This window comes from Schistocerca cancellata, chromosome 5 (assembly GCF_023864275.1).
Source record: "Schistocerca cancellata isolate TAMUIC-IGC-003103 chromosome 5, iqSchCanc2.1, whole genome shotgun sequence".
NCBI lineage: Eukaryota > Metazoa > Arthropoda > Insecta > Orthoptera > Acrididae > Schistocerca > Schistocerca cancellata.
In genome coordinates, this window is record NC_064630.1 from 360,569,455 (window position 1) to 360,594,964 (window position 25,510).

The 25,510-nt window shown below is 42.1% G+C and overlaps 1 protein-coding gene across 1 annotated transcript in view; it reads left to right on the forward strand.

Annotated features, from left to right (window-relative positions):
• Window positions 1-25,510, forward strand: part of LOC126188839 (laminin subunit gamma-1) — a 1,176,568-nt gene that overhangs the window by 345,636 nt on the left and 805,422 nt on the right. Inside the window, exon 2 of the mRNA XM_049930455.1 lies at window positions 9,935-10,199. Coding sequence (XP_049786412.1) covers window positions 9,935-10,199 — 265 coding nt within the window. The remainder of the gene's footprint in view (window positions 1-9,934; window positions 10,200-25,510) is intronic.

A 25,510-nucleotide genomic window follows, 5' to 3' on the forward strand; every position in this document is an offset into this window, starting at 1 on the left:
TAAGGTGGCAATACTATACTCATAAAATGGTGCAATATTTAGTTTTCTGTTACACTAGGAAAAGTATAACATTGCAAGTGAAAGTGAAAATACGCCATGGAGTTCAGTGCAATAGACAGGAACACCTGACAAATAAGCGTGCACTTCCAGATCAATTTTTTTGTTCATTTATTTTCCTCGCAAGACACAGATATCATAAAAATACTCACATTTGGTATGGTAAACAACATTCAGAAGTAGCTATAACGAAAAGTGGAAAGTGGTAGTGGTTATAGTAGGAAATAGCGGAGTTTATATTAGTTCGTGAGGAATTGAACAACAAAGGCAGATCACGGAAGTTACATTTAAAATGAGAACACCGACAGCAATGAATCTAAGGAATGAAAGGAGATGGAGAGAAAGGAGAACGAGACATAAATACGTGCAATCAAGGGAGAGGGAGAGAAAATGGCGTCACTGACTGGGAAACGAAAGGAGGAAGGAGCATAACTGGGGAGAAGATTGAAACATTTGCTTTGTTGTTCGACAGGGTGAAAACTGGCCGTCTTCTTCAATATTTCTAGTAGAGTGCGAGGAGTGTAAATGGAAAACGGAAACAAACGAAATAAGTAAGAAAATACTTCACTTGTAGGAGGGAGCTTGTCTCTGTGACAGAGACGAGCGTCACACACCCTGAATGTCGGATTCTCTGCGGTCTATCTTGCGGGGGGCCTCCAGCGCATGATACCCTCGTACCATTTCCTTCCGGCCTCCCCATATACATCCGCTGTGTAGCGTATTCCGACACAAGCTGTCTATGTGGTCCGTACTAGCACGGCCTTTTCTTTTTTTGTGGTTGAGGGTGGGGAGGGTGAACTTTTCATGTCTTCAAAGCACTTTTATGCGCGTTTCTCAAAGCTAAAACCCACAGATACAACTTCCCTGAGGAAATCAAAGCTTAATACAAGAAGCTCTGATTTTAGATTGTTTCGTATATACTTCTCCGGATCATGACCTGATCGAAACACAAGTTTCACAACGAAAACCGTTGACACTAAACAATTCCGTTTCGAATGTCTGTTCAAGAAGGAACAATGCCATGTATAAACAATGTAAAATAACACAAAATAATCTAAGGACACACTTCTAAAATCAAATAATTCCAGACACTTTTAATCCGCCAATAAACGTCCAGCAGATACCTATTACCTTTCCCATCCGAAACTCTGCCTAATCGAATGCAGCTACATTCAACTCAAAATCCAGGAAAAGAATATGACCAATGTCACAGAAATATACCGAAGGTTGGTGGAAGATAGGAACAGGAATGAAGTTCAGCTGAAATTCCAACATGCAAGACCTCGCATCGACAGTGGAATCGGCATGGTAGATATCAGTCAACAGAAGAATGCCTACACGTTCTAAGTTCCACAAGATAAAGTTAGCGGATTCACCAAGATGTCCCATCTGCAACTTAAACGATAATGACGGACATGAAGTCCTTTGTAAAAATATGAAAGACTTTTGGAACATTGCCACAGAGGAACTTACCACCACCAACAAAACTTATCCAAACGCTATAAAATCATCGGATTTCCTAAACATAGGCGAAATACCGTACCCTGAAAACAAACAATTCCTTAATTGGATAGAAGGACAGACACCGTTCTATATGTTAAAAGAAAATAACGAAAGTAAGGAAGATTATCGGATAAATTTTGCTGTAGACCAGCACAAATTAGCAAAGAAGTAGAAGTACCAGGAAAATTATGCAAAGTTTTAAAGGAAACCATAATGTAAACAATTCCACAATGAAACAAAAAGAGCAAAAATAACAAAAGAAGACTACAGAAAAAGATAAGTGCTATTCATCCTGTAAACCTATAAACTGCAATTTTATTTGTGTAATGATAGAAATTACTTAAGAAACTTGAATTACGTTTTGCGTGTTGAAACTAATTATAAAAATAGAAGCACATCAGCTCATTACTGGACAAAGAAGAGTTCTGAACTTTGTGGCACTCTTCATGAACACTGTGTGCTGCGCTAGACACGTCGGAACAGTGTTGGGACTGAAATGCCCTCTCAGCAGCTGACTAGCCCCTGAGAATAATCTTCTTAACATACTAATGATATGTGCCGAACCAGGACTCGATGCGATCACTGTCTTTAACGGGGAATGCTATACCCGCTGAGTCACGTGAACGTGAGAAGTAGCAGCTTGAAGTAATAAGCAGGACCTTGAGAACGCTTTTCCTAAGCTATAGATTATATTCAAAGTCTGCATCGAATTTTCAGTTTTAGGAAGATGGACTTTTCGGTGAGCGTTGTCACCAGCAGCTAAAGTTTTGATGCAGAAATGAAAATTTTCGAGTACGTGTTTTGTAACACTAAACTTTGTTTCCAGACTAGCAAAAAGCTTTCAATGAAGAGTGATTAGCGAAAGGTTTTGTCGGAGTGAGCAGAGTGTCAAGTTCCTACAGGGCTTGTTTTTCTTATACTTTTCAGTTTTTGTCATGCAATGTCGCGGGGTCTCCACTTACTGCTGTATTGTGCTTGGTCAGGAGAGAGACCCGCTATTTTGAAGACTATACGAAGGGTATCTAGCTAACGTTGCCTCGCTGTCGCAATAGATCACTTACCAAAGACTTTCTGCGAAAACCAGCGTTTTGCTGTTGCTTCTTTATTTGCTTGAAGTCCGCCACTGTAGCCGAGTGGAGCCGGCGCGGTAGCTCAGGGTGTTCGGTCAGAGGGTTAGTTGCCCTCTGTAATAAAATAACTGAGTTAATGGATCAACAACGAACTTCATCGGATGTCCTGTGACGACCGCAGCGACCAGATACAACGATCAGCCACGGGGAAAAAAAGAAAGAAAGAAAGAAAATGGATAGAGCATCTGCCATGTAAGCAAAATATCCCGCGTTCGAGTTCCGGTCGGGGCACACATTAAAAAAAAAAAAGTGGACAGTGCGCCGGCTTATCATGGCGGGGTCCCGGGTTCGATTCCCGGCTGGGTTGGAGATTTTCTCCACTCAGGGACTGCGTTTTTGTGTCGGCTTCATCTTCATTATTTCATCCTCATCGACGCGCAAGTCGCCGAATTGGCGTCACCTGAAAAGACTTGCACCAGGTGATCAGATCTACCCGTCGGGAGGCCCTCGCCACACGACATTTCATTTCATCTGCTCGAAGTACTCGTCATTAGCAACGTAGACAGCCTACCATTTTCTCAGCACTTCATACTGCCTTCGAATTTCATGTCGTGCCAGACATCCAGCGAAGATATTTTGATTACCATTACAATAAGTTTCTGCATTCCTTCTTTGCTGCGGGCTGCGCCTCTGCACCGTACTAGGTTACTGGGCGGATTAAAGAGCCGACTCTTTTTGAATTGAGTTGGTCTAGGATCTTCTTATCACAAAGCACATTTGTTGTTCATCATTTAACCAGTTCATTCCTAACGTTTTTTGTGATTGTGGGAACGAGTGAGCCGTTGGCTTTGTTCCCATGTCTAAAATATGGGGATGTTGGAGCTGGACGAAATGTTCGAGTACACGCCCGGATAACTGAGGGCGTTTAAGTGTCCTCATCCCGGACACGGGGAGACGCACCAGACCCGGATAGAACCCAACACCCACATTAACGACGGGGCTGGTGTGCCGGTCACTTTGGATGTGGTTTTTAGGCGGTTTTCGACATGAGATAAATACCGAACTGGTTCTTACATGCCGCCTCAGCTATACGAAGCGCAAACATTCCGGAAAAAAAAAATGTTTAGGTGCGAGTAGGAGTTGCACGCTAAGGGTTCCGCTACAAATTTCATTATGCGTATAGACAGTTCATCCATTCCCGGACTCTAGAATCTCAACCATTTTAGCCTGTTATCGACAGTGATACCAACAAGATATGGATGCAAGGAATACCAAGATATTCGACACAATTTCAATAATATAAATATGACATGAAGTCATGCAGAAGGCAGGTAAACATTACAATGATGAGTAGTTCTCCCTTCAGGTTGACTGGGTCGCAATGCTAAAAGTCAAACACCAGGTGAGAAATGATTTTATTGCTCATATGACAAGTATCGAAATTTATCCATTATCATATATCCAGGAGTGATTAGTGCACGTAGATATGGCGTTTCAGATTAGTCTGCGAATGTTTGTTTCACATATAACTTGAAAAGCCCTGTCTACGTACAGTAATCGGTCCTGGATATCTGATGATGGATAAATTTGGAAAGGAGTCATGTGGGCAATAGTCATTTCTTGCTTGATGTTTCACTTTTACCACTGCGACCCAGTCTGCCTGTATGCAGAGCTACTGACTATTTTAATTTTAAGTTTGGCATCGAATATCAAATGACAAAAGAAATTTTTCCTGTGATACAATTACAAATTAACAATTTTCTGATCCTTTTCCTTAAGTTGTACTGTGAAACCTTGCTTCTTGCCGAATTTCATCATTCTAGGACAGAACGCTATTGATTTTGATGAGTGATTTTGCAAGTATCTCTTGATTGCCTTGACTTAGAAGCTTCAGTATTTTACACCACCAAGAGACCATAGACCTCAGTATGTGACATAACTTTCAAATTTATACGTCCATCCGTTCCTGAGAAAAACGATTTTTAACATTTGAACAGACAGACGGGCAAGAAAGTGATTGTGCTCTCGGTGATGGAATTGACAGTAGCTTCAAATGCCTTTGGGAGTAGCGATCCATTTTTAATTATAGCCAATATAATGGTATGAATAGTTATCCGAGTGGCTCTCCGCGAAACTGGAGAACTACTATACCAGTCCTGATAAGACATTGGCTGGATAAATGGGACCAGCAAGGAAGGAAAGAAACGTTCGGCTGTTTCACAGGATGTCGCGCTGGCTCACCAAAGAGAATGTTACTGAAACTGTCTGAAGCCGCATAAGGCTACACACCTATTGTCTGACAAAGTCTTCCCACAAGGTGCGACTGATATTGCCATGCAGTTGAATGCAGTGTAAAAATTGGGTCGAATCCAAAAGAATAATTCAGTGAAGGAGAAAAATCCCAGCAACAGACGGGCGACGAACGCAGATAGAAAGTTTTTTGAGTATGAACGTTTTCTGAGTATGTTTACAACGCCATGGACGTTCAAAGTTCCGGATTTTATAAGATATAATGGGCAGGAATAACTTGTTTCCATATTTTATGTCGGTAAAGCGGTTCGGCAAGCAGAGCTGCTGTTATATTAATCGAGAAGTCGTAAAGTCGTAAATTTCCACGAGAAAAACAAGTTCTCGTCGCCACTTTGTCGTACAAAGAGCAATCGCTTAAGCTCTTATAAGGTGAGCAAGAAAGCATATTAAATATTCAAAAGAGCTCTGATTATTTTCGTCGAATTTATAATGTCTGCTTATCGCATCAACTATTAAGTCATTATCAAGCTATGGTATACACTGTATTTTCGTACTTGATTACCATTCCGTTTATGCAATGTCATTTTTGCGACAGCCAAGCCACAGATGTAACAAACAACTACGGTATGAAGGAATTCGAGGAAACCTAACTACTAATGGTGATCGATATGCAGCAGCAAAATGAGAAGTCTCACAGTAGGCGTGGTAATACGAAACAAAACAAAAAAGAAAAAAGAAAAAAAACGGTTAAATTGCCGAGAAGCCCTTCTCAGAGCTAAGAGAGTTTGCCATTTAAGTTTAGAAGCAAGCTCCGTGATTTAAATCCAAGTGATAGAGGATTTGTAAGTGATGATAAAGTTCATGTGTGTTGCCTCATTATATCCGATATGCCAAACATCGAAACAAACTGTTTTTAGTTTGAAAGAGTAATTGAAGATTAACGTTAAAGCAGTGGAGGACACATGTAACACATCCACCAAGGCAAGCGCAAAGATATTTCGTATTCAGGAACTAAGCAAATAGTTCTAAGGAAATGCTGAACAAGAACAATTCCACTTGATGAGTGAATGCCAGTTCCATAGAAGGTGGATAGATGCAAAATAATTAACACATACAGGAAGAAGAATGGTCAGGGGCCTTTCGCATTGTTCATGACATTGGAGTTGACAATATGAAGACACGAAGCGGAAAAAAAGTAGAATAACCGAGTTAAATTAATAGTGCAGCAAGTGAAAGTAAGAAACGTCTGACAGTGTTTGAAATGGATGGTCAAAATGAGGCCCATTTCAAACACTGTCAGACGTTTCTTACTTTCACTTGCCCAACAACATGTCGAATGTGCCGCTCAGGATTGGCATCACGTTGTCTTCACCGATGTGTGTCGCATGTGCCTTCAACCAGACAATCGTCGGAGACATGTTTGGAGGCAACCCAGTCAGGCTGAACGCCTTGGACACACTGTCCGGCGAGTGCAGCAAGGTGGAGGTTCCCTGCTGTTTTGGGATGGCATTATGTGGGGCCTACGTACGCCGTTGGTGGTTATGGAAGGCGCCGTAACGGCTGTACGATATGTGAATGCCATCCTCCGACCGATAGTGCAACCATATCGGCAGCATACTGGCGAGGCATTCGTCTTCATGGACGCAGTTCGCGCCCCCACCGTCCACATCTTGTGAATGACTTCCTTCAGGATAACGTCATCGCTCGACTAGAGTAGCCAGCATGTTCTCCAGTCATGAACCCTATCGAATCATGAACCCTATCGAACATGCCTGGAATAGATTGAAGAGGATTGTTTATTGACGGCGTGACCCACCAACCGCTCTGAGGGATCCAAGCCGAATCGCCGTTGAGGAGTGGTACAATCTGGACCAACGGTGCCTTGGTTAACTTGTAGATAGTATGCGACGACGAATACAGGCATGCATCAATACAAGATGACGTGCTGCTGGGTATTAGAGGTACCGATGTGTACAGTAATCTGGACCACCACCTCTGAAGATCTCGCTGTATGGTGGTACAATATGCAATGTGTGGTTTTCGTGAGGAACAAAAAGAGCGGAAATGATGTTCATGTTGATCTCTATTCCAGTTTTCTGTACAGGTTCCGGTACTCTCGGAACCGAGGTGATGCAAAACTCTTTTTGATGTGTGTACTTAGGACTTTTATTGTGTGTTAAGGTGACATTGTTGTGAGGAATTCTAAGTTCTAGACCAGCGAGTTTATTATTTAGGTGAAAGCATGAAACCTCCGCCTCAGTTGAATGTTTACGAAAACAGTTAGCTATTGCAACCAAAACATCTAAATCTATACTCCGCAAGTCGTGTGCCGCTGTCACTTCCGCCCTTTTCCTTCCGAGACGCGAATAGTTCGCAGGAAGAACGATAGCTGGTAAGCCTCCGTGTGGGCTCGAACCTCTCTAATTTTATCTCCATGGTATTTTCGCTTGATACACATAGGAGGAAGCGATATATTTCTTGACTAATCTAGGAACGTACTCTCTCGAAAATTTAACAATAACGTGATGCAGAACGCCTCTCTTCCAGCGTCTGCCAATGCAGTTGCTTCATCCAATCTGTCACGTTTTCGTGCTTACTAAATGAACTTGTAACGATATGATTGAAATATATTCGTAGTTGCGAATATAGACAACCATTTCTGGATTTCCGTAAAGCTTTTGACACCGTTCCTCACAAGTGACTTCTAATCAAGCTGCGGGCCTATGGGGTATCGTCTCAGTTGTGCGACTGGATTCGTGATTTCCTGTCAGGAAGGTCGCAGTTCGTAGTAATAGATGGCAAATCATCGAGTAAAACTGAAGTGATATCAGATGTTCCCAGGGAAGCGTCCTGGGACTTCTGCTGTTCCTGATCTATATAAATGACCTGGGTCACAATCTGAGCAGTTCTCTTAGGTTGTTCGCAGATGATGCTGTAATTTACCGTCTAGTAAGGTCATCCGAAAACCAGTATCAGTTGCAAAGCGATTTAGAAAAGATTGCTGTACGGTGTGGCAGGTGGCAGTTGACGCTAAATAACGAAAAGTGTGAGGTGATCCACATGAGTTCCAAAAGAAATCCGTTGGAATTCGATTACTCGATAAATAGTACAATTCTCAATTCAACTAAGTAGCTGGTTGTTAAAATTACGAACAACTTCAGCTGGAAAGACCACATAGATAATATTGTGGGGAAGGCGAGCCAAAGGTTGCGTTTCATTGGCAGGACATTTAGAAGATGCAACAAGTCCACTAAAGAGACAGCTTACACTACACTCGTTTGTCCTCTGTTAGAATATTGCTTCGCGGTGTGAGATCCTTACCAGGTGGGATTGACGGAGGACATCGAAAGGGTGCAAAAAAGGGCAGCTCGTTTTGTATTATCACGTAAAAGGGGAGAGAGTGTGGCAGATATGATACGCGAGTTGGGATGGAAGTCATTAAAGTAAAGGCGGTTTTCGTCGCGGCGAGATCTATTTACGAAATTTCAGTCACCAACTTTCTCTTCCGAATGCGAAAATATTTTGTTGAGCCCAACCTACATAGGTAGGAATGATCATCAAAATAAAGTAAGAGAAATCAGAGCTCGAACAGAAAGGTTTAGGTGTTCGTTTTTCCCGCGCGCTGTTCGGGAGTGGAATGGTAGAGAGATAGTATGATTGTGGTTCGATGAACCCTCTGCCAAGCACTTAAATGTGAATTGCAGAGTAGTATTGTAGATGTAGAAGTAGACATCAGCTGTATAATGAAGTGACGAGAACGAAATTCCATTGTTGTGATTCCGTTATACAGCTGATAGTTTTCTATATTCAGAACGGAGTATAAGTTTCATGTATCTCGCAACGCCTGTAGTCGCCGCAAGCCAACGTCCTTGCCGCAAGCCAACGTCCTTGCCGCAGTGGTAACACCGGTTCCCGTCAGATCACAGAATTTAAGTGCTGTCGGGCTGGGCTAGCACTTGGATGGGTGACCATCGGGTTGCCGAGCGCTGTTGGTAAGCGATGTGCACTCAGCCATTGTGAGGAAAACTGAGGAGCTACTTGATTGAGAAGTAGCGGCTCCGGTCTCGGAACCTGACATACGACCGGGAGAGCGGTGTGCTGCCCACATGCCCCTCCATATCCGCATCCAGTGACGCCTATGGGCTGAGGCCGGCCAGTACCGTTGGGCCTTTATGACCTGTTCGGGAAGAGTTTTTCTCTTGATTTTTAGGTTAGAAGCAAAGTTTTTAGCACAAATACGAAACTTGTGCTGCAAAAGTTGCTTCTTACCTAAAAAGCAAGAGAAAAACACGACAAAATGTAATATATCAGCATAATACGTTTATTGTATGTAGAAAAAGGAACATGTATTTCAGGCCACTGATGATGCTTCCGAAATAAATGAAGCGAAACGCGTATGGCAACAAACAAACTGCGTTCATTTAGTTGCACAGACGGTACATACCTCCACATTTTTTTTATGTTGAGGGTCAGCTGACAGTCCCTGCAGAAAGCCTCCATCCTCTGCATTTTGCTACAATTTGCGACAATGCGCAAATCTGTCAAATGACTTCCGCTAGTCAAGAGACATAGCATGTACCTGGTGACCTGTATTTACTCATTTCTGGGTATCGCGGACGAACAGAGCAAGCTGGGTATCACCCTATCACTTGTTAGAACATCCGCCGTTTCCTTAATTCCCTTTTGTTGTCTATGTAGTGCGCCCAATAATCAGAATATCCATATTTTAAAGATGTTAATGCAGGCATATCAGCAGTATACAAGCCAAAGAGAAAAGGAGCTAAGACGGATCCTTGAGAAAGACCATTATTCAATTTCATTTGGGTGCTCACGTATTCCTAATAATCACTTTGAATGTTCTTGTGTTCAGCACGTTTCCTGGCAGTCTTGCTAGGACACGACAGGGAATGAGACTCAGGAACTTACATATCAAACTTTGTCCCCCTGCAGTGTGATAGGCTACGGTTAAATATGATTTCTTTCATCTTTTACATAGTCCACGCGAAAGGAAATCGGCAGAATTAACAGAGGCTATGCGATGTTGTGTGTTGCAGCGGTGCATCCCGCCGTTCGAGAACGCGGCGTTCCAGCTGCAGGTGGAGGCGACCAACACGTGCGGCGAGCTGCAGCCGTCCGAGTTCTGCGTGCAGACGGGCACGGCGGGCAGCCGCAAGTCGTGCGACATCTGCGTCGCGGGCACCCACCCGCCCTCCTTCCTCACAGACTTCAACAACAACGAGAACGTCACCTGGTGGCAGTCCGAGACCATGTACGAGGGCGTCCAGTACCCCAACCAGGTCAACCTCACGCTCCGGCTCGGTGAGTACTCCTGACTCGCCAGCGCAGTCAACTTATATTGCGCGGTGCACATTTATTACAATGGTCAAAAATGTTACGCGGTAGATGAGAAATCCGGCGTTACCTGGGTCAGAATGTAATATCTCATTAAGGGTATTATGAATGCGGTTATGCTGTTAGTAAGGTAGTTTGATCGTGACAATGGGTGAGTATTATGGGAAAAAAATGCGCGAAATATGGAGCAATAAATACTCTCAGGTAAAACTAAATAATATATGACTTCAGAACTTTATCTTATATGTGAAAATGTTTCTGTTGTTTCATTCGTGATGGAATGTAATGGCGACACAGTCCTCAGCGTGTGTCATTCATACTGTGGTGGGTGGAAATGGGTAACTGTGGTTGGCAAATATCTCAATAGAAAGAGCGATGTGAGACACTTAGCTCTTTTAGAAAAAGTTATACTCTCTATGAATTTTGAACGTCACCGTATTAAAATATGCTTGCGTATACAACCCTCACCCTGCTCCATCCTTACTAACATTAATGTTACGTTACGCAGATATATTTAAACGCGGGCAAAATCACGGGGCCCCTGCTAGTTTAGTAATATTCTCTTAACATAACAGATTTAAATGAAGATGGAAAGGAATGTTACTTTATTTCATGAAGTATTTAAATATCATTGAATTACGTAGGTATAATATTTGGTTTGTTTATAAATAACTCATCTGCTACCAGTCACGATTTTCTTTATTTTATTTTTCGCACGTCGCGTTTCGGGAAATGATTACCATTTTCAAGTGCGTTTTTTGTGTTTGTTGTGCTATTTCTATGTGATGCTGTCGATGTGTGAGAGGCCGCTTCATTTCGTTGACATTACTGCAATATATAAGAAAACACCCAATTTTTAGATGGTTGTCGATCTTTTTGTGAAGTTAGTGACGAAATATAGAAGAATTTGTGCCTACAGTATCCTTATGGTCCATTTGTGCAGAGTCTCTTACACACCAAACAACACACACAGCTTGTTGTACACTTTAGTGTGTGTGTGAGACTCTGCACAAATGGACCATAAGGAAACTGTAAGTACAAATTCTTCTAAATTTCGCCACCTACCTCACAAAGAAAGCGTAAACCAACATCATTTCGTCGACTTACTGCAATGTATATAAAACACGCGTGTTTTCTTATATATTGCAGTAAAGTCGATGAAATGAAGCAGACTCTCACACATCGACAACATCACATAGAAATATTATAACAAACACAAAAAAAACGCACTTGAAAATCGGAATCATTTCCCGAAATGCGTCGTGAGTTGTTACTTCAGAGTAGATTTATTTGCTTTTAGAGTAAAGGAACAGTGTGTACGCTAGTAGCGATAAACGGAGGACCGCCAATAGGTGTTGTTAATAAGGCAACGTGGCAGAAAGCCGTCGAATTCTACTACATAACTTATTCCTTTTATTCAGTAATAAACAGCTTGAATGTTAGTTTTATCGAACGATGGTTTGAAGCCTGTGTTTGTGGATCGTTAAACTGAACCCAGTGCGTAACGTGTGAAGTAGAATCCAGAAGAAATCAATCAACACTGCGGGATCAAAGCCCCTTTCAGTAACCAACTACGATCAAAACTTACGTCTGAAGAACAAGTGGACTTTATGACATTTCTTCAAACTCCACATTCAAATCGGAGCTAGTTTTCTAATCACTGCCTAGGTTTCGGAGCTTGCTAAAGCAGGAGTATCCGTCAGTGAGAGGGCCGTACGATTTTTTATAGTTTTTGCATCATCCCACCTATGTGGGTTAGCTCTTTCTGCATGGGCAGTCATCAAAAGAAAATATAAACCGCGAGTGAATGTGGAGAAATCTATGCGAGACACTGTTTCCAATCTTGTGCCGAAGTTTGAAGAACTCAATATAAAGAAACAGATCATCCTTCCCGCTGATTTCATTGCAAAAATTGGGGGAAATAACATTAAAAGTTGATTAAAATTTGTTTCGTCAATAACTGATAAAGAAATAACTACACATGTCCATCTTTTTAAACTTAATTCGAGTTGGATGTTCACATGCGGAAGAGGCCGAGTCTGTTTACATTCACATCTAGGGAGCAGTGCACCCAAAACTTATGAAAACCACTATTGTATTACATGGAGGATGACCCTCCTGAAATCATGGATTCCACAGCCGCGTGATAATAATGGAATTCCCACCAACAAGAACAGCAGTATCACTAAATGATAAACTGCAGTCTCCGTCAGCCACAATTCTTCCACTGTTGAGCTCCGACACCAGCTGGTAGATGTTTCCCCTCACACAAGGAATAACACGATATTCTCACAAACAGCCAACATCCAAACGCGATGTCTTAATGAGAAACCCCCTGTGTAATCTTTACTTATCTATAGAGAATGTAGATGTAGTTAATCCTGTCTGCTTTGTATAATGCACAGAAATGCTAATCATTTGTATATCCTACCTTGTGGCACTCGTCATGCCAGTTTGATGTTTGTTGCATGCCGCCTTCATGGCAGTGCAATTTTAATCGTCAGCAGTGTATAAAGAACGCCTTGTACAACCAGACCGTTGGCTGGAGGGGGGTCACACACAATTTCAGCTCATTAGTGCCTGCAAGAAGGCATTACGAAATTTCTGTGGCTTGTGAGTACTGAAGGACGGCGCCTCCTGGGCTAAGCTCGCTATGACGTTGTCGTGGCAGCGCGGCGCCACGCCCCTGCACACACGACCTCTAAGGTCGGCGCTTTCCAATTACGCCATGCAAATTTACTCTCTCTCACACGCATGGCCGACTTTTGTTAATTCCACCAACCATCATGAATCATTTATACCTTCTCCTTTACCGAGGAAAAAAAAAACAAAGTTACTTCTTCAAAGCCTGGCGGCCTGTCACACCTATCATATCAGTGATTACACTCTGCGCACATCAAATGTAGAAAATGGAGACAATGAGTTGGCAAGCACCACGAGAAGCGTCAGTCTCCATTCCAGGGCCGTAATTACGAGGGGAGGCCACAAGGTTTGGAACGCGGATTTACTGTAAACTTCGTACACTCGTAGAACTCCATGAGGACAACAAAATGTGTAAGCAGTAGTGCGTACTTCTCAAGCGTTACTGAGAAAATCGCAAGATTTTCGGTCGTCATATATATATATATATATATATATATATATGTGTGTGTGTGTGTGTGTGTGTGTGTGTGTGTGTGTGTGTGCGTGCGAGGCCATTTTTACCATGAATCGGCTGCAGCCGAGTGTTGCCGTCACGGTAACTCAGCGTGTTCGGTCAGAGGGCTAGCTGTTCTCTGTAATAAAAAAACTGAGTTAATGATTCAACAACGAACTGAAACGGATGTCTTTCGACGTCCGCCTCGAGCAGATACAACAAACGAGAACGAACAAAATGAGATTAGAAAAAAAAGCGTGTTCGTTCAGAGCGTTAGCTACCCTTTCCAATAAAAAAACTGAGCGAACGGACCAACGAACAAACTGAACGGGTGTCATGGGACGTCCGCTCTGAACAAATGCAAAGAACAATATAGAACAAAATGTTGTTTTTTTTTTAAGTGGTTAGCGTTCAAGCCGCGGGATCGTATTTAATCGAAAGAGAACGAGAAATTGCTTCTCGGAAAAGACGCTATTAAAATACACTTGATACTGCACAACCAATTATCAGCGCCGATTCTTAAGGAAATACTGCGTTATGCATAGTTTGCTTCCAAATTATCGTCTGAAAGAAAGATTTTTGAAAATGTTAACGAGGTTTGTTTTTCCATCGAAAACGTCAAAAGACCTTGCGTATGCGGAAACATAGCATTTATTCAGTGCAGCTGGTGCCGTGTAACTTTATGTTTTGCATGTTTTTTACGAAAAATACCATACTGCAACTTGTAATGTCGAAAGCGATGATTAATTGTACATCTTTCGAATGCCGTCTGTGCCGGTCAAAACTTGGAGGTAACAAGTCGTTTCGGGCTCCTTCTCAAATCACAGACAAGCATACATTTTTAGTATCACTTTACGCGTTTGGTCGTTTGCTAGTCGATAGTTCTGAATATTATATTATTTTTGGTAACAAAAATTAGTAGACTGCCAAATAACATTGTAAATTTAATATAAGTTCATCCGATTACACGTATTTTTCCCATTATATCAATTATAATACAAATAGTAAAGAAAATGACTGTGTTGAAAATAAAAAAAAACTGACGAACGGAACTCGAGAACTCGATCCAGCGGCTTGAACGCCAGCCACTCAAAAAAAAAAAAAAAAAAAAATAGTTGTATATTTTTCGTTGAATTTGTCCAGGGCGGACGTCCGATGACACCCGTTCAGTTTGTTCGTTGATTCGTTGATCCGTTCGCTCAGTTCTTTTATTAGAAAGGGCAGCTAACACTCTGACTGAACACGCTGAGCTACCGTGCCGGCACCACTCGGCTGCAGCCGCTTCATGGCAAAAACGGCTACGCATATTTGACGATCGAAATTATCTTGCAATTTTCTCAATAACGCTTAAGAAGTACACGCTACTGCTTACACATTTTGTTGTCCTCATGGAGTACTACGAGTGTACGAAGTTTGCAGTAGATCCGCGTTGCAAACGTCGTGGCCTCCCCTTGTTAGAACCTATACAACTCTAGCCTGAATCTGCGATACATGCTCTACCAGGGAAAATTTTGCGACAGCTAATCCACAAAAATGCCATTTTCGAGCAGTCTTCGAATCAAAAGCCTACAGTGCAGCACTTGCTGTTTATTATTTAAATTGTTGAAAATTTTACCTCAGAATTTTTATGGCCGTGATAGTCTAGCAGGTAGAGCACTAGACTCGGATACTGAAGGCCACGGGGTCAATCCCAGACAGGGGAGGAGTCCCTCCAGTGCTATCCAGATCCGCTCATCCTGCTATCAGATCAGTACTGGACTTGTTTCCTGGAGGATAAAAGACGACTGGTGTACTGGGCCCGCCACGCTTCCCCTCCTAGTAGCAGAGCTAACAAGGGAACCTCCCCTCGCACCCCCCTCAGATTTAGTTATAAGTTGGCACAGTGGATAGGCCTTTAAAAACTGAACACAGATCAATCGAGAAAACAGGAAGAAGTTGTGTGGAACTATGAAAAAAAATAAGCAAAATATACAAACTTAGTAGTCCATGCGCAGGATAGGCAACATCAAGGACAATATCATCTCAGGAGTGCCGTGGTCCCGTGGTTAGCGTGAGCAGCTGCAAAACGAGAGGTCCTTGGTTCAAGACTTCCCTCGAATGAAATATTTACTTTTTTCATTTTCGCGAAGTTATGATCTGTCCGTTCGTTCATTGATGTCTCTGTTCACTGTAATAAGTTTAGTGTGTGTGTTTTGCGACCGCACCGCAAAACCGTGCTATTAGTAGACGAAAGGACGTGCCTCTCCAATGGGAACCGAAAACTTTTGATCGCAAGGTCATAGGTCAACCGATTCCTCCACAGGAAAGCACGTCTGATATTTTCTATACAACACTGGTGACAGCATGTGCGTCACATGACAGGAATATGTTGTCGACCCACCTAACTTGTACACTTGGCGAACGGGTAAAAAGATTCTTCTACCTTGCCCGATTTATGTTCTCTTGTGGATGTGATAATCACTCCCAAAAAAGTGATGAAAACATAAGAGTTTGTCAGATAGTAACTGTCTGAAAATAAAAAATTAAATTTTTCATTCGAGGGAAGACTTGAATCAAGGACCTCTCCTTTCGCAGCTGCCCACGCTAACCGTGGGACCACGGCGCTCCTGAACTCACACTCGCCTTGATGTTGCCTATCTTGCTATGGACTATTCAGTTTGTATATTTTGCTTATTTTTTTCATAGTTCCGCACAACTTCTTCCTGTTTTCTCGATCGATCTGCGTTCAGTTTTTCAAGGCCTATCCACTGTGCCAACTTATAACTAAATCTGAGGGGGGTGCGATGGGGAGGTTCCCTTGTAAGAAGGGCTGTACTCCACCTGCAGATAGATTAGTAGCCTGGTGATGGACTGTGCGCCATAGACCTTACTCTTGTTATATAATTTATAATTTAATGAACTGATAATTTTTAATGAATTGAAAACATTAAGACTCTCAGCATGATTTACTGGAATCGGTATAAGCTAGTACATATCTAAAAATAGAAAAAAACTGATGTTAATAGCTGTGAAAAAATCGGTACTGCAGTTTTAAATGTAACATACTGTAAGTATAAGCAGATATGTTTGATATACAAACTTAATATTAAATTATTTGTTCAGTCAAGAAAATTTTACCTTATTTAAATGCTCTTGATGAGTTAACTCGTCATGCTCTGCTGCTCCGCAGGTGCTAAAGACGTCTTTAAACGCAGCCCCTGACTTTTCTTGAGGCGCTATTGACGTGTTGACGCGTCCCGTCCCTCCGACTTCTCACTGCTGTCAACATGTTTTTTCATATCTCGGTCAATAAAAAGGTTTCCAGTATTTATCGCACATGATATGTGCCTCTTTCCGTGCTGTCTTTTGCAGAAACCTTGTTTCGATATATTGAACCGTCCATGAAATACGAATAGTGTTATGACCAGATGACTCCCGATGTGCACGGATGGAAATTGGCGCGTCGCGTGGAACCGTCCGTCGGATATAAAAATCAATAACTGGAGGAAGAAAGGAGTTACTTTCACTACTTAGTGAGGCCAAAACGATTTGCATTTCTTCTAATAATAATGTTCAAAGTCTGTTTTTATCGACTTCTCTTAGGAAAATCACTTTTTTCCGTGGTCGTTTGTGATCATTCAGTGTCAGGTACAATCTCAGGAAGACCTCGATATTAAGGAAACAATGTTTATCGTCTTATGTGTCCTGGTTTGAATGAAACGAGGTATAGAAGAAGTAGGCTTTTCAAGAAATAAGGCTGATTCCGAACTTCCAGAATTTCGTTAAAACGTCCTTTTAAAAGTCGTAACAGCTTTGAATAACAACGCCTTCAGTCAAAACATTTTCCTTCTTTATTGTGACTGAAATCGCACTTCCTGCATATTGTCTAAAACTACAAAAAAGGATAAAGGTTAAAATATTAGCGGTTTTGTCAATTAAAGTGCCGCACGTTTGACCGGTTGTCGATGGAAATCTGACACAAGAAGCCATGAAGTCTGTAACGTGAACTCTGAGTTAATTTGGCAGACTAAGTCCATACAAAATAATTACGTCTATACCTTCTATGGCTATAGGGGTTGGGTTGGGTTGGGTTGTTTGGGGGAAGAGACCAAACAGCGAGGTCATCGGTCTCATCGGATTAGGGAAGGACGGGGAAGGAAGACGGCCGTGCCCTTTCAAAGGAACCATCCCGGAATTTGCCTGGAGCGGTTTAGGGAAATCACGGAAAACCTAAATCAGGATGGCCGGACACGGGATTGAACCGTCGTCCTCCCGAATGCGAGTCCAGTGTGCTAACCACTGCGCCACCTCGCTCGGTATATGGCTATAATAAGGTCCACAATGCAGAATAGTGGTGCTGGCACCTAGTTTGCACCTTACATATTCTACAGCTACACCTACATCTATACTTTCCAAGCCACCTTTCAGTGTGTGGCAGAGGGTATTTCTCGTACCATAATATTCTTTCTGCCATTCGCGAATGGCGCGTGGGAAGTTTGACTGTCGGCAGAGTTCCGTATGAGCAATAATTTCTCTGATTTTTTAGTCGTGGTCGTTTCGTGAGACGATCGCGGGAGGAAGTATTAAATTGCCCGACTCTTCCCACAACGAACTCTCGCGAAATTTCAATACCAAATCTCTCCGTGATATACACCGCCTGACAGAAAAAAGTGAACCACCCAGAAGGGAAGGAGGAAACGAAATGAAACTTCACAGGTTGAGAAGGTATGTGATGTTCTTTGAGTGATTACAGAATCGAGTCAAATTTACAAAAAATGTGGCAGTATGAACCATCTTACCAGTATGGTGCTGCATTGGCGTGGATGCATGCACAGATTCGATTAGGAGGGGTGTCACAGAGTGTTGGATCCTATCCTGAGGGAAGCTAGCACACAACTTTTGTAACTGGTCCTCGATATCCTGGACGCAGCCAATGGGACAAAGTTTACGTCCGAGCTGGACACACGCAGTTCTATCTGGTGCTGATGTCTCGATCTTGCTGACCACAAGAATATCTCACCATAACGCAGCCAGGTCATAGTGACGTATGCGATATGTGGACGAGTATTGTCCTTCCGGAAAATGGAAACACGACACTGCGGCACAAGAGGTAACAATTGAGGATGCAGGATTGTTTGTAACGTACCGTTCTGCCATCATATTTTCTTCGATTACTACTAGCCGTAATCTGAATTCATATCCGATGGCCCCATGGCATGACGTCAGGGCTAAGACCGCTGTGCCTCTCCATAACATTGGTAGAGTAGGACATGCCCCCAAGTCGTCTCCATACTCGTCAAAGATGAGTCATCCGAAATACTACAGAACCAGGATTCGTCGCTGAACACAATACTTCTCCGGTCACTTCACCACTCGAAACGCGGCAGTTAGTACCACAACACAAACTGCTCCCGAGACAATGAAAGCTCTCACGATCTAACTACTTAGCTTCTGGTGTGTCTTCTGGGTTGTATGGCCATTGCCCATGAGACGTTTACGTTTCATGGACCACGGCCATACAATGCGGAAGACTCGCCTGTAGTTGAGATATCCAGCAGTGAAAGCCTTCATTGTAATAGGAGCAGTTTGTGTTGTGGCGGAGGTTCGAGTCCTGCCTCGGGTATGGGTGTGTGTTTGTCCTTAGGATAATTTAGGTTAGGTAGTGTGTAAGCTTAGGGACTGATGACCTTAGCAGTTAAGTCCCATAAGATTTCACACACATTTGAACATTTGTGTTTGTCGTCAGCGTCTTTAACTTCTCTCCCCATTATACTGAAGTTAAATTATCATGACTGAATAATATCTAGTTACTTGTATGGAAACTTTAGGGCGAGAGAAATCGCTTCCCCAATATTTTAACACAAATATCTCCCACACTCCCAGCTATAAAATTAATTCCTATTTGAATTTTCGAATCTATGAAACAAAATGACTAGACAGTTAGCATTCATAATCCTACTCTGTCTGCCTCTCTATATCGAAGTCAGCACCTGGAATAAAATTACTCTACAGAATTCCGGCGATCGTCGACTCTGAAAATTCTTGAAATAGACAGAGGCACAGTCGTACGCCATGGAGAAGCCGTCTTTGGTACTATGACGTACTCACTCTGCAGCGTGGGAATCAGTGTGTAAGTTGTGCATTAATTTCGATAAAGGTCCAAGAATTAATCTCTCAAAATAGAGCACGAACGAAATTCGTGCAGGATGCAAAGTTCGCTACGAGTTAGGACACACCAAATAATTTCTGAGCCACATACAATGGAGAAGTTAAAAATAACGAAAGAATTAAAGGTACCTTTTCCATTCAAGAAATTATATTTTTCCATAAACGATCTACATAGATACATTTCAGGATGCATCATCCTCTTTTATGAGACGAAAATCTATCAAAATTAATCAAATTACATTAAGTATTCAAAACTGCGGCTTACAACCATGCCGCTAACTACATTTCCTCTGCGATTCTTACTCTCCGTAATTGCTAAATCAGAAGTAAGTATTTCCAAAGTACTCGTAAAGTTCCACACTCTATTTGCAAAGTTTTTATATTACAAGTCAGAGATAATCTCTTTCTCTGTCGCAGTCGTAATGAGCTTATGATCCATACAGATAACTTGCGCCGTTACGCATAAACTTTGCGCTAGAAGAGAAAAAGTGGTAGAGAAGCGGTGATACTACACCTCAGTTTATACAAGGGACGGTGATTCCCTAGCCCAGCGGCTGCTAGTCCCCGACCCGTCGTGTCGGACGACACAGAATCTTTCTGGATGCCATTACTTGTCCTTGGATCGCAGACGCAGCTGTGAAAAAGTTACGATGTGTTCGGTGCACAGTACGGCAGTCCAACCTTATCGTGGTCAGACCTGGTCGATCGGAACTTTGACGACGAGTATGCCGCCCTCACGTTCCCATGCAGTCGAACATCGGTCCACTGTCACATCCGAATGCCCCACACATGTGGATATTGCACGATTCGACCAGCCGGCTAAATGGAGACTCACAATTAGACACTTTCAAACACTGTCAGATACTGATAACGCCATCTCACACGAGTAAACGGCATCTGTGTGTCCTTCACAGTGATCACCCAACATCTAGCGTTGTTCAGGATAATACCAGGCCTGGCAGTAACACTAAACAGGAGCAACACTAGATCATTCTAGCGGCCATTCTCCCTCTCATAGGGAATTACAATTCTATAATTATTTACACACCAGCCTATGGTGTGCACGTGTACAAAGCTATATCGATATCCGATTATATCTTCTGGGTGCTTCATTGATTTAGTTAAGCAGTGTACAGCGCTTATTATGTTGCGTCTGCCACTGCAGGCTGTTTAACATCTGCATAATGCTCTCAGACCGGATAAACCATCCCATGATAAAACGCTCCATTCTTCATGGGATCCTCTCTATATCGCTCTATTAATCTAACTTCGCAACGGTCCTAGACCGTAGACCAATATTCAATAGTTGGTCTCACATGTGTGATGTAAGCCAGTCTTTAGGGGACGAATCACATTTGCGTGCAATTCTTCCAAAGGATCACACAAGGGACCACGCGGCAATTGGATTTTTTATTTTTTATTTTTGTGGGATGTAAAGTTCAGAACTCAAATATCAATTGCCGAAAGCAGTTCGATGCAACTCTCGAGAATTGTCGAGAAACATCGACTTTGAAGTTTTCCATCGACTTTGAAGTTTTCCGAACGACTTTTATATGCTAAAGTAACGTACATTTTTCTGGACAGGCCATGCTACTGTGAGGTAGAGTGCTCGCCTACCACATATGTGGCGCGGTTCAGTTCTCAGTCCTTGTAAAATTGTAACCACGGGCGCATATTCTATGATCATTTCCCTGAAGCGTAGAATACATAAGGTTGAAAAAGAGTTGAATTTGTAATGATTTTTAAATTTAAACAATCTTTTATAAAAGATCAGTAATTAAGGATGTATATTTGCAACGAAAACTGGATTTTTGTTTGATATGTAATTAGAAATAAGAATACGTACATTTTTCATAAAAATAGCAATTAGATATCTGTTAATTAGCATATATTTGAGGAATTGTATATTTAAATGACGTAAGTATTGGAACTGAAGGAAAGAAACGAAAAAATGATGAGGGAAACGAGACTCGAACCAGTGACTACCAGACTTGAGTTCTGATTTTTTTCCATCTATGTAATGTTTTACGCTTCACGGAACTGCTAGTCGAACATGCACCTCTATTTAAAAATTTTGCTTCAGCTAAGCGTCGAGCCGAAGACCCGCAAGTGGCCATAGAGCATTCTGCCACACAACCACGCGTCCTATTGAGAAAAAACCTCGGTTTAGCATATTAACGACTACCGGAAAACTTCAAAGTCGTATTCTCGAGAATTTTTGATATTTGCAGTAATTTATTTTCAAAGATTAATATTCTGAGTTCCAAGCTTCACGAACCACAAAAATAAAAAAAATACAAAAATCCGATTGCCGTAGGGTCCCCTTTGTCTAGCCGGGCATCAGCTGTTCCTGCAGTTTGTTTTATGTGGCCCGCGCTTTAATGCGGCCCTGCTCCATCCCGACGCACGCGATCCGAGCGGCGCCGCCGCGGCAGCGGAGAGGTCCGGCGTGGTGGGAGAGGCACGTGTGTGGGTGACGTCACGGGAGACGGGCCGCATTCCGGCGGAGGCCGGCCGCGCCGCGCTGCGGACCGCGATTGTATTTAAATGCGACGCGCCGCCGGCTGAGCGGGGACTCCGCGAGGCACGCGCTTCGCGGCAGCAGTGCGGCTACCAGCGCTACATGCCGGCGCGCCCGCGTATTTATTGTTCCGCCTTTTGCAGCACAACATTTGTGAGCGTCCTCCACATGGCGCAACACAATCTCTTGCCTTTAGTCGGCATACCGTGGACCGTTTACTAGCATTGCTCAGCTACAGAAACAAGTACACAGGGTCACTCAGCCGCCCCTGTCTATATGGGTTGTATGCAACCCACAACACCTTAAAAAACGACGCGGGAAATTTTCATATTCTCTCGTCTGCACCATGAAAACTATTAGTCTTATACAGAAAAAAAAGTGAACAAGACCTTTTGTAGGAAATTTAACGCTTTTCACTGGAGGCCGCAGTATCAGAGTTATTAAAGAAAAATGCGTTTGCAGCTCACTTCTGAACGATTCTATTGAACAACTTGAATACAGTGGCCTCTATCGAAAGGGTAGCACAATACAAAACTATATTAAATGCGAACATTTTTTGGGTTAGGCTTTATCGTGACTGTTACTGACATTAAATGTTATTAACAAGTATGAAGTTTAAGCCATTTTAACATTCCACCTGATTGAATAAACGAGTACGAATGTTTAGCTGTTTTAACTTGTCAAAATTGGATTTATATACCACCTGAAGTACACACACATATATTCGACAACTCAAAACAAACACCTCCAAATACTTTAAACAATTATTCTGTAATAATGTTGTTACAATGTATATTCTTTGCACTTTGCGATTATGTCTTCTCTTCTGCTATACGAACCTTGCACCCAGCTGATTCCAGACGCCATATTTGTTTACAAATGTGGCAGTATACATGTGATGTGTTACGACAGCAAAAGGAACCTGTGACCACTGGAGGTACTCTAGTTTACTTATTTAATGTTTACCATTAGATAGCAATTTAATTTTTTGTCAAAAGTAATCCTAAACCACATTCTGAAATAGTGTCTTGTTTCTCCACTAGGCAGTGCCACAAGTTCCTCCAAAAATCGTAACATAACACACAGACAAATGTAATACTAACTAATGTAAATCCACCCGATGATGGAGATTAAAACCTTCGAAACGCGCCGTGGAAATAAATAAAACGGTGACTGGTAACAGTAAACTTGTTTCATTTAATTAACTATATTAATTTTTCTAAAAAAGGGTCCTGTTCATTTTTTCTGTAGAACTAATAGTTAGCACCTTGTGAGCCAGAGACTATGAAAATCTTGCACGTAGTAATTGAGGGGTCGTGGATTGCACGAAACCCATAGGTAGGGGCAGCTGAGTCACCCTGTATGTATCTGACAAAGTAGTTTCTCGTGACGAAATTCTTGAATAAATGTTTGTCGGATTTTTTATCAGACTAGATTTGTTGGTAAACTCAAGCCTTGAATGACTTACGTAGTTAAAAACCCTTCTACAGCCTACATATATATATATATTTAAGATAAGCCGTTTCAACAGACTATGCTATAATCTTTGGGTCTTAAAATCTTTTATTGTAAAAAATGTTCATTTTCCGCTGAATTCACGCACAACATATCAAGTGGATAAAAATAGCACATTATAAAAGTTTTGTCATCGCTAAAATATTTAAAAACCATAAAACACTCTATGTAACAGTGTACGTCTGTATAGATGTTGCTCACAGTTGCTTGTTACATCGTGCGAACACGGTACAAATAGCACACTGTTTACATATGCTGGACATATTTTAAACAATGCGAATCCACTTTAAATGGCGTATAAGGTACAACTAACAGTGACCTTGCAAGGTCCTATTTAAAAACACGGTTCAAGCAAGAGAACAGCAGACTGTCAGTGAAGATATTATATTTTACTTCTACAAAAAGCTGTCTTACCAGCTAGTTCTGAGGGAACTCTGCAGATCTGTTAGGTTGCCGTTACCTGACTTATCCTAACAGCCAACTACCTCCCAGTAATGTATCCATGCATTCCTGGCGTCTTTCTTCAAATCAAGGGGCTTCTCTAACGGTCCTACCATCTTAGTGCCCGCCAGTAATTGCAGTCTGAAAGAACTTGCCTTAAAATTAGCCTGGTCTAAAACTACTCCATTTTTTTAGTCATTCGCTTTCTCAGTGGTTTGATGCGATTCACCACGGGTTCGTCTTCAGTGCCAACTTCTTCATCTCAGAGTAACTCTTGCAGCACCTGCCCTTTATTATTTGTTGGGTATATTCAAATCTCTATCCTCTACGGTTTACACCCTCTACAGTTACCTCTATAACGATGGAAGTTATTCCTTAATATCCTAACACATTTCCTGTCGTCCTATCCCTTCTTCTTGTCAGTATTTTCCGAATGTTCCTTTCTTCGTTGACTCTCTGGAGAACCTCCTCATTCCTTACCTTATCAGACCATTTAATTTTCAATATTTTTCTGTAGCACCACATCTCAAACGCTTCGATTCTCTTTACTTCTGGTTTCCCCATGTCCATGATACGCTACCATATAATGCTGTGCTCCAAACCTACATTCTGAGAAATTTCTCGTGTCCAGAGGAAATAATGTTAAGTAATTTTCGTTTCACTCTCGTCTCCGAGAGACAGAGAAAATCTGGAGGCAGGGTTTTCAGTCTTTTTTTTAATTTATAGCATAATTCCCTAATAAAATATATGTAGTATCATAGCAAGATACACTGCTGAAGCGAAACATTATGACCTCTGAGAGAAACTGAATCCAGCCTGATGCGTTGCGGACACATGGCGCGGTAAGGAAAGTATGCCGGGGGAACCAGAAATTCACCGAAAAAATTTCAAAGGCTGTTCAGGGATATCTTCCGAGTATTTTGGTACAAGGGAACCGTGGTCGCCGGTGGCTCATTACGGAGTAATGAGGTAATTATGATTTATTCAGATTGTCACTCAAATGACCATTTATTGTGGGAAAATACCTTCACAACAGTGGAAAATTCTGTAATACAACAACAAAAAACACAGAGTAATGCAGCAACACTCAAACAGATACAAAATTAGTGTAACGGGAGTGCTATCTATTCACGAGGAGCATTTTGGCAAAGACTATCAATAAACCTGTCTGCATTGCTGCGTGCTTCTGCTAACGAAAAACTAACTCAACCAGTGGGGGGGAGAGAGGGGGGAGGGGAGTCGTAGGACTATGATGTTACAGTTGAGACTGTCAGGAATGGTGAAGGCGTCTTTGAAGTAGAAGGCGAAAAGATTGAGATTACTTTACTTCTTGGGGAGAGGTTGGTTGTTTTGAAGAAGTGGATACAGTAGAGCAACAATGTAGCCCGTAAGTCGTCGAAACGCCATCCAGTATGTACTTAAGTTTATAGGTAGTGTTGTATTGTGTTTAAAACATTCCTGTCCCTTGCACTGGTCATACTTTGCGTTGATTAAATTACGTATGGCTTCACAATAATT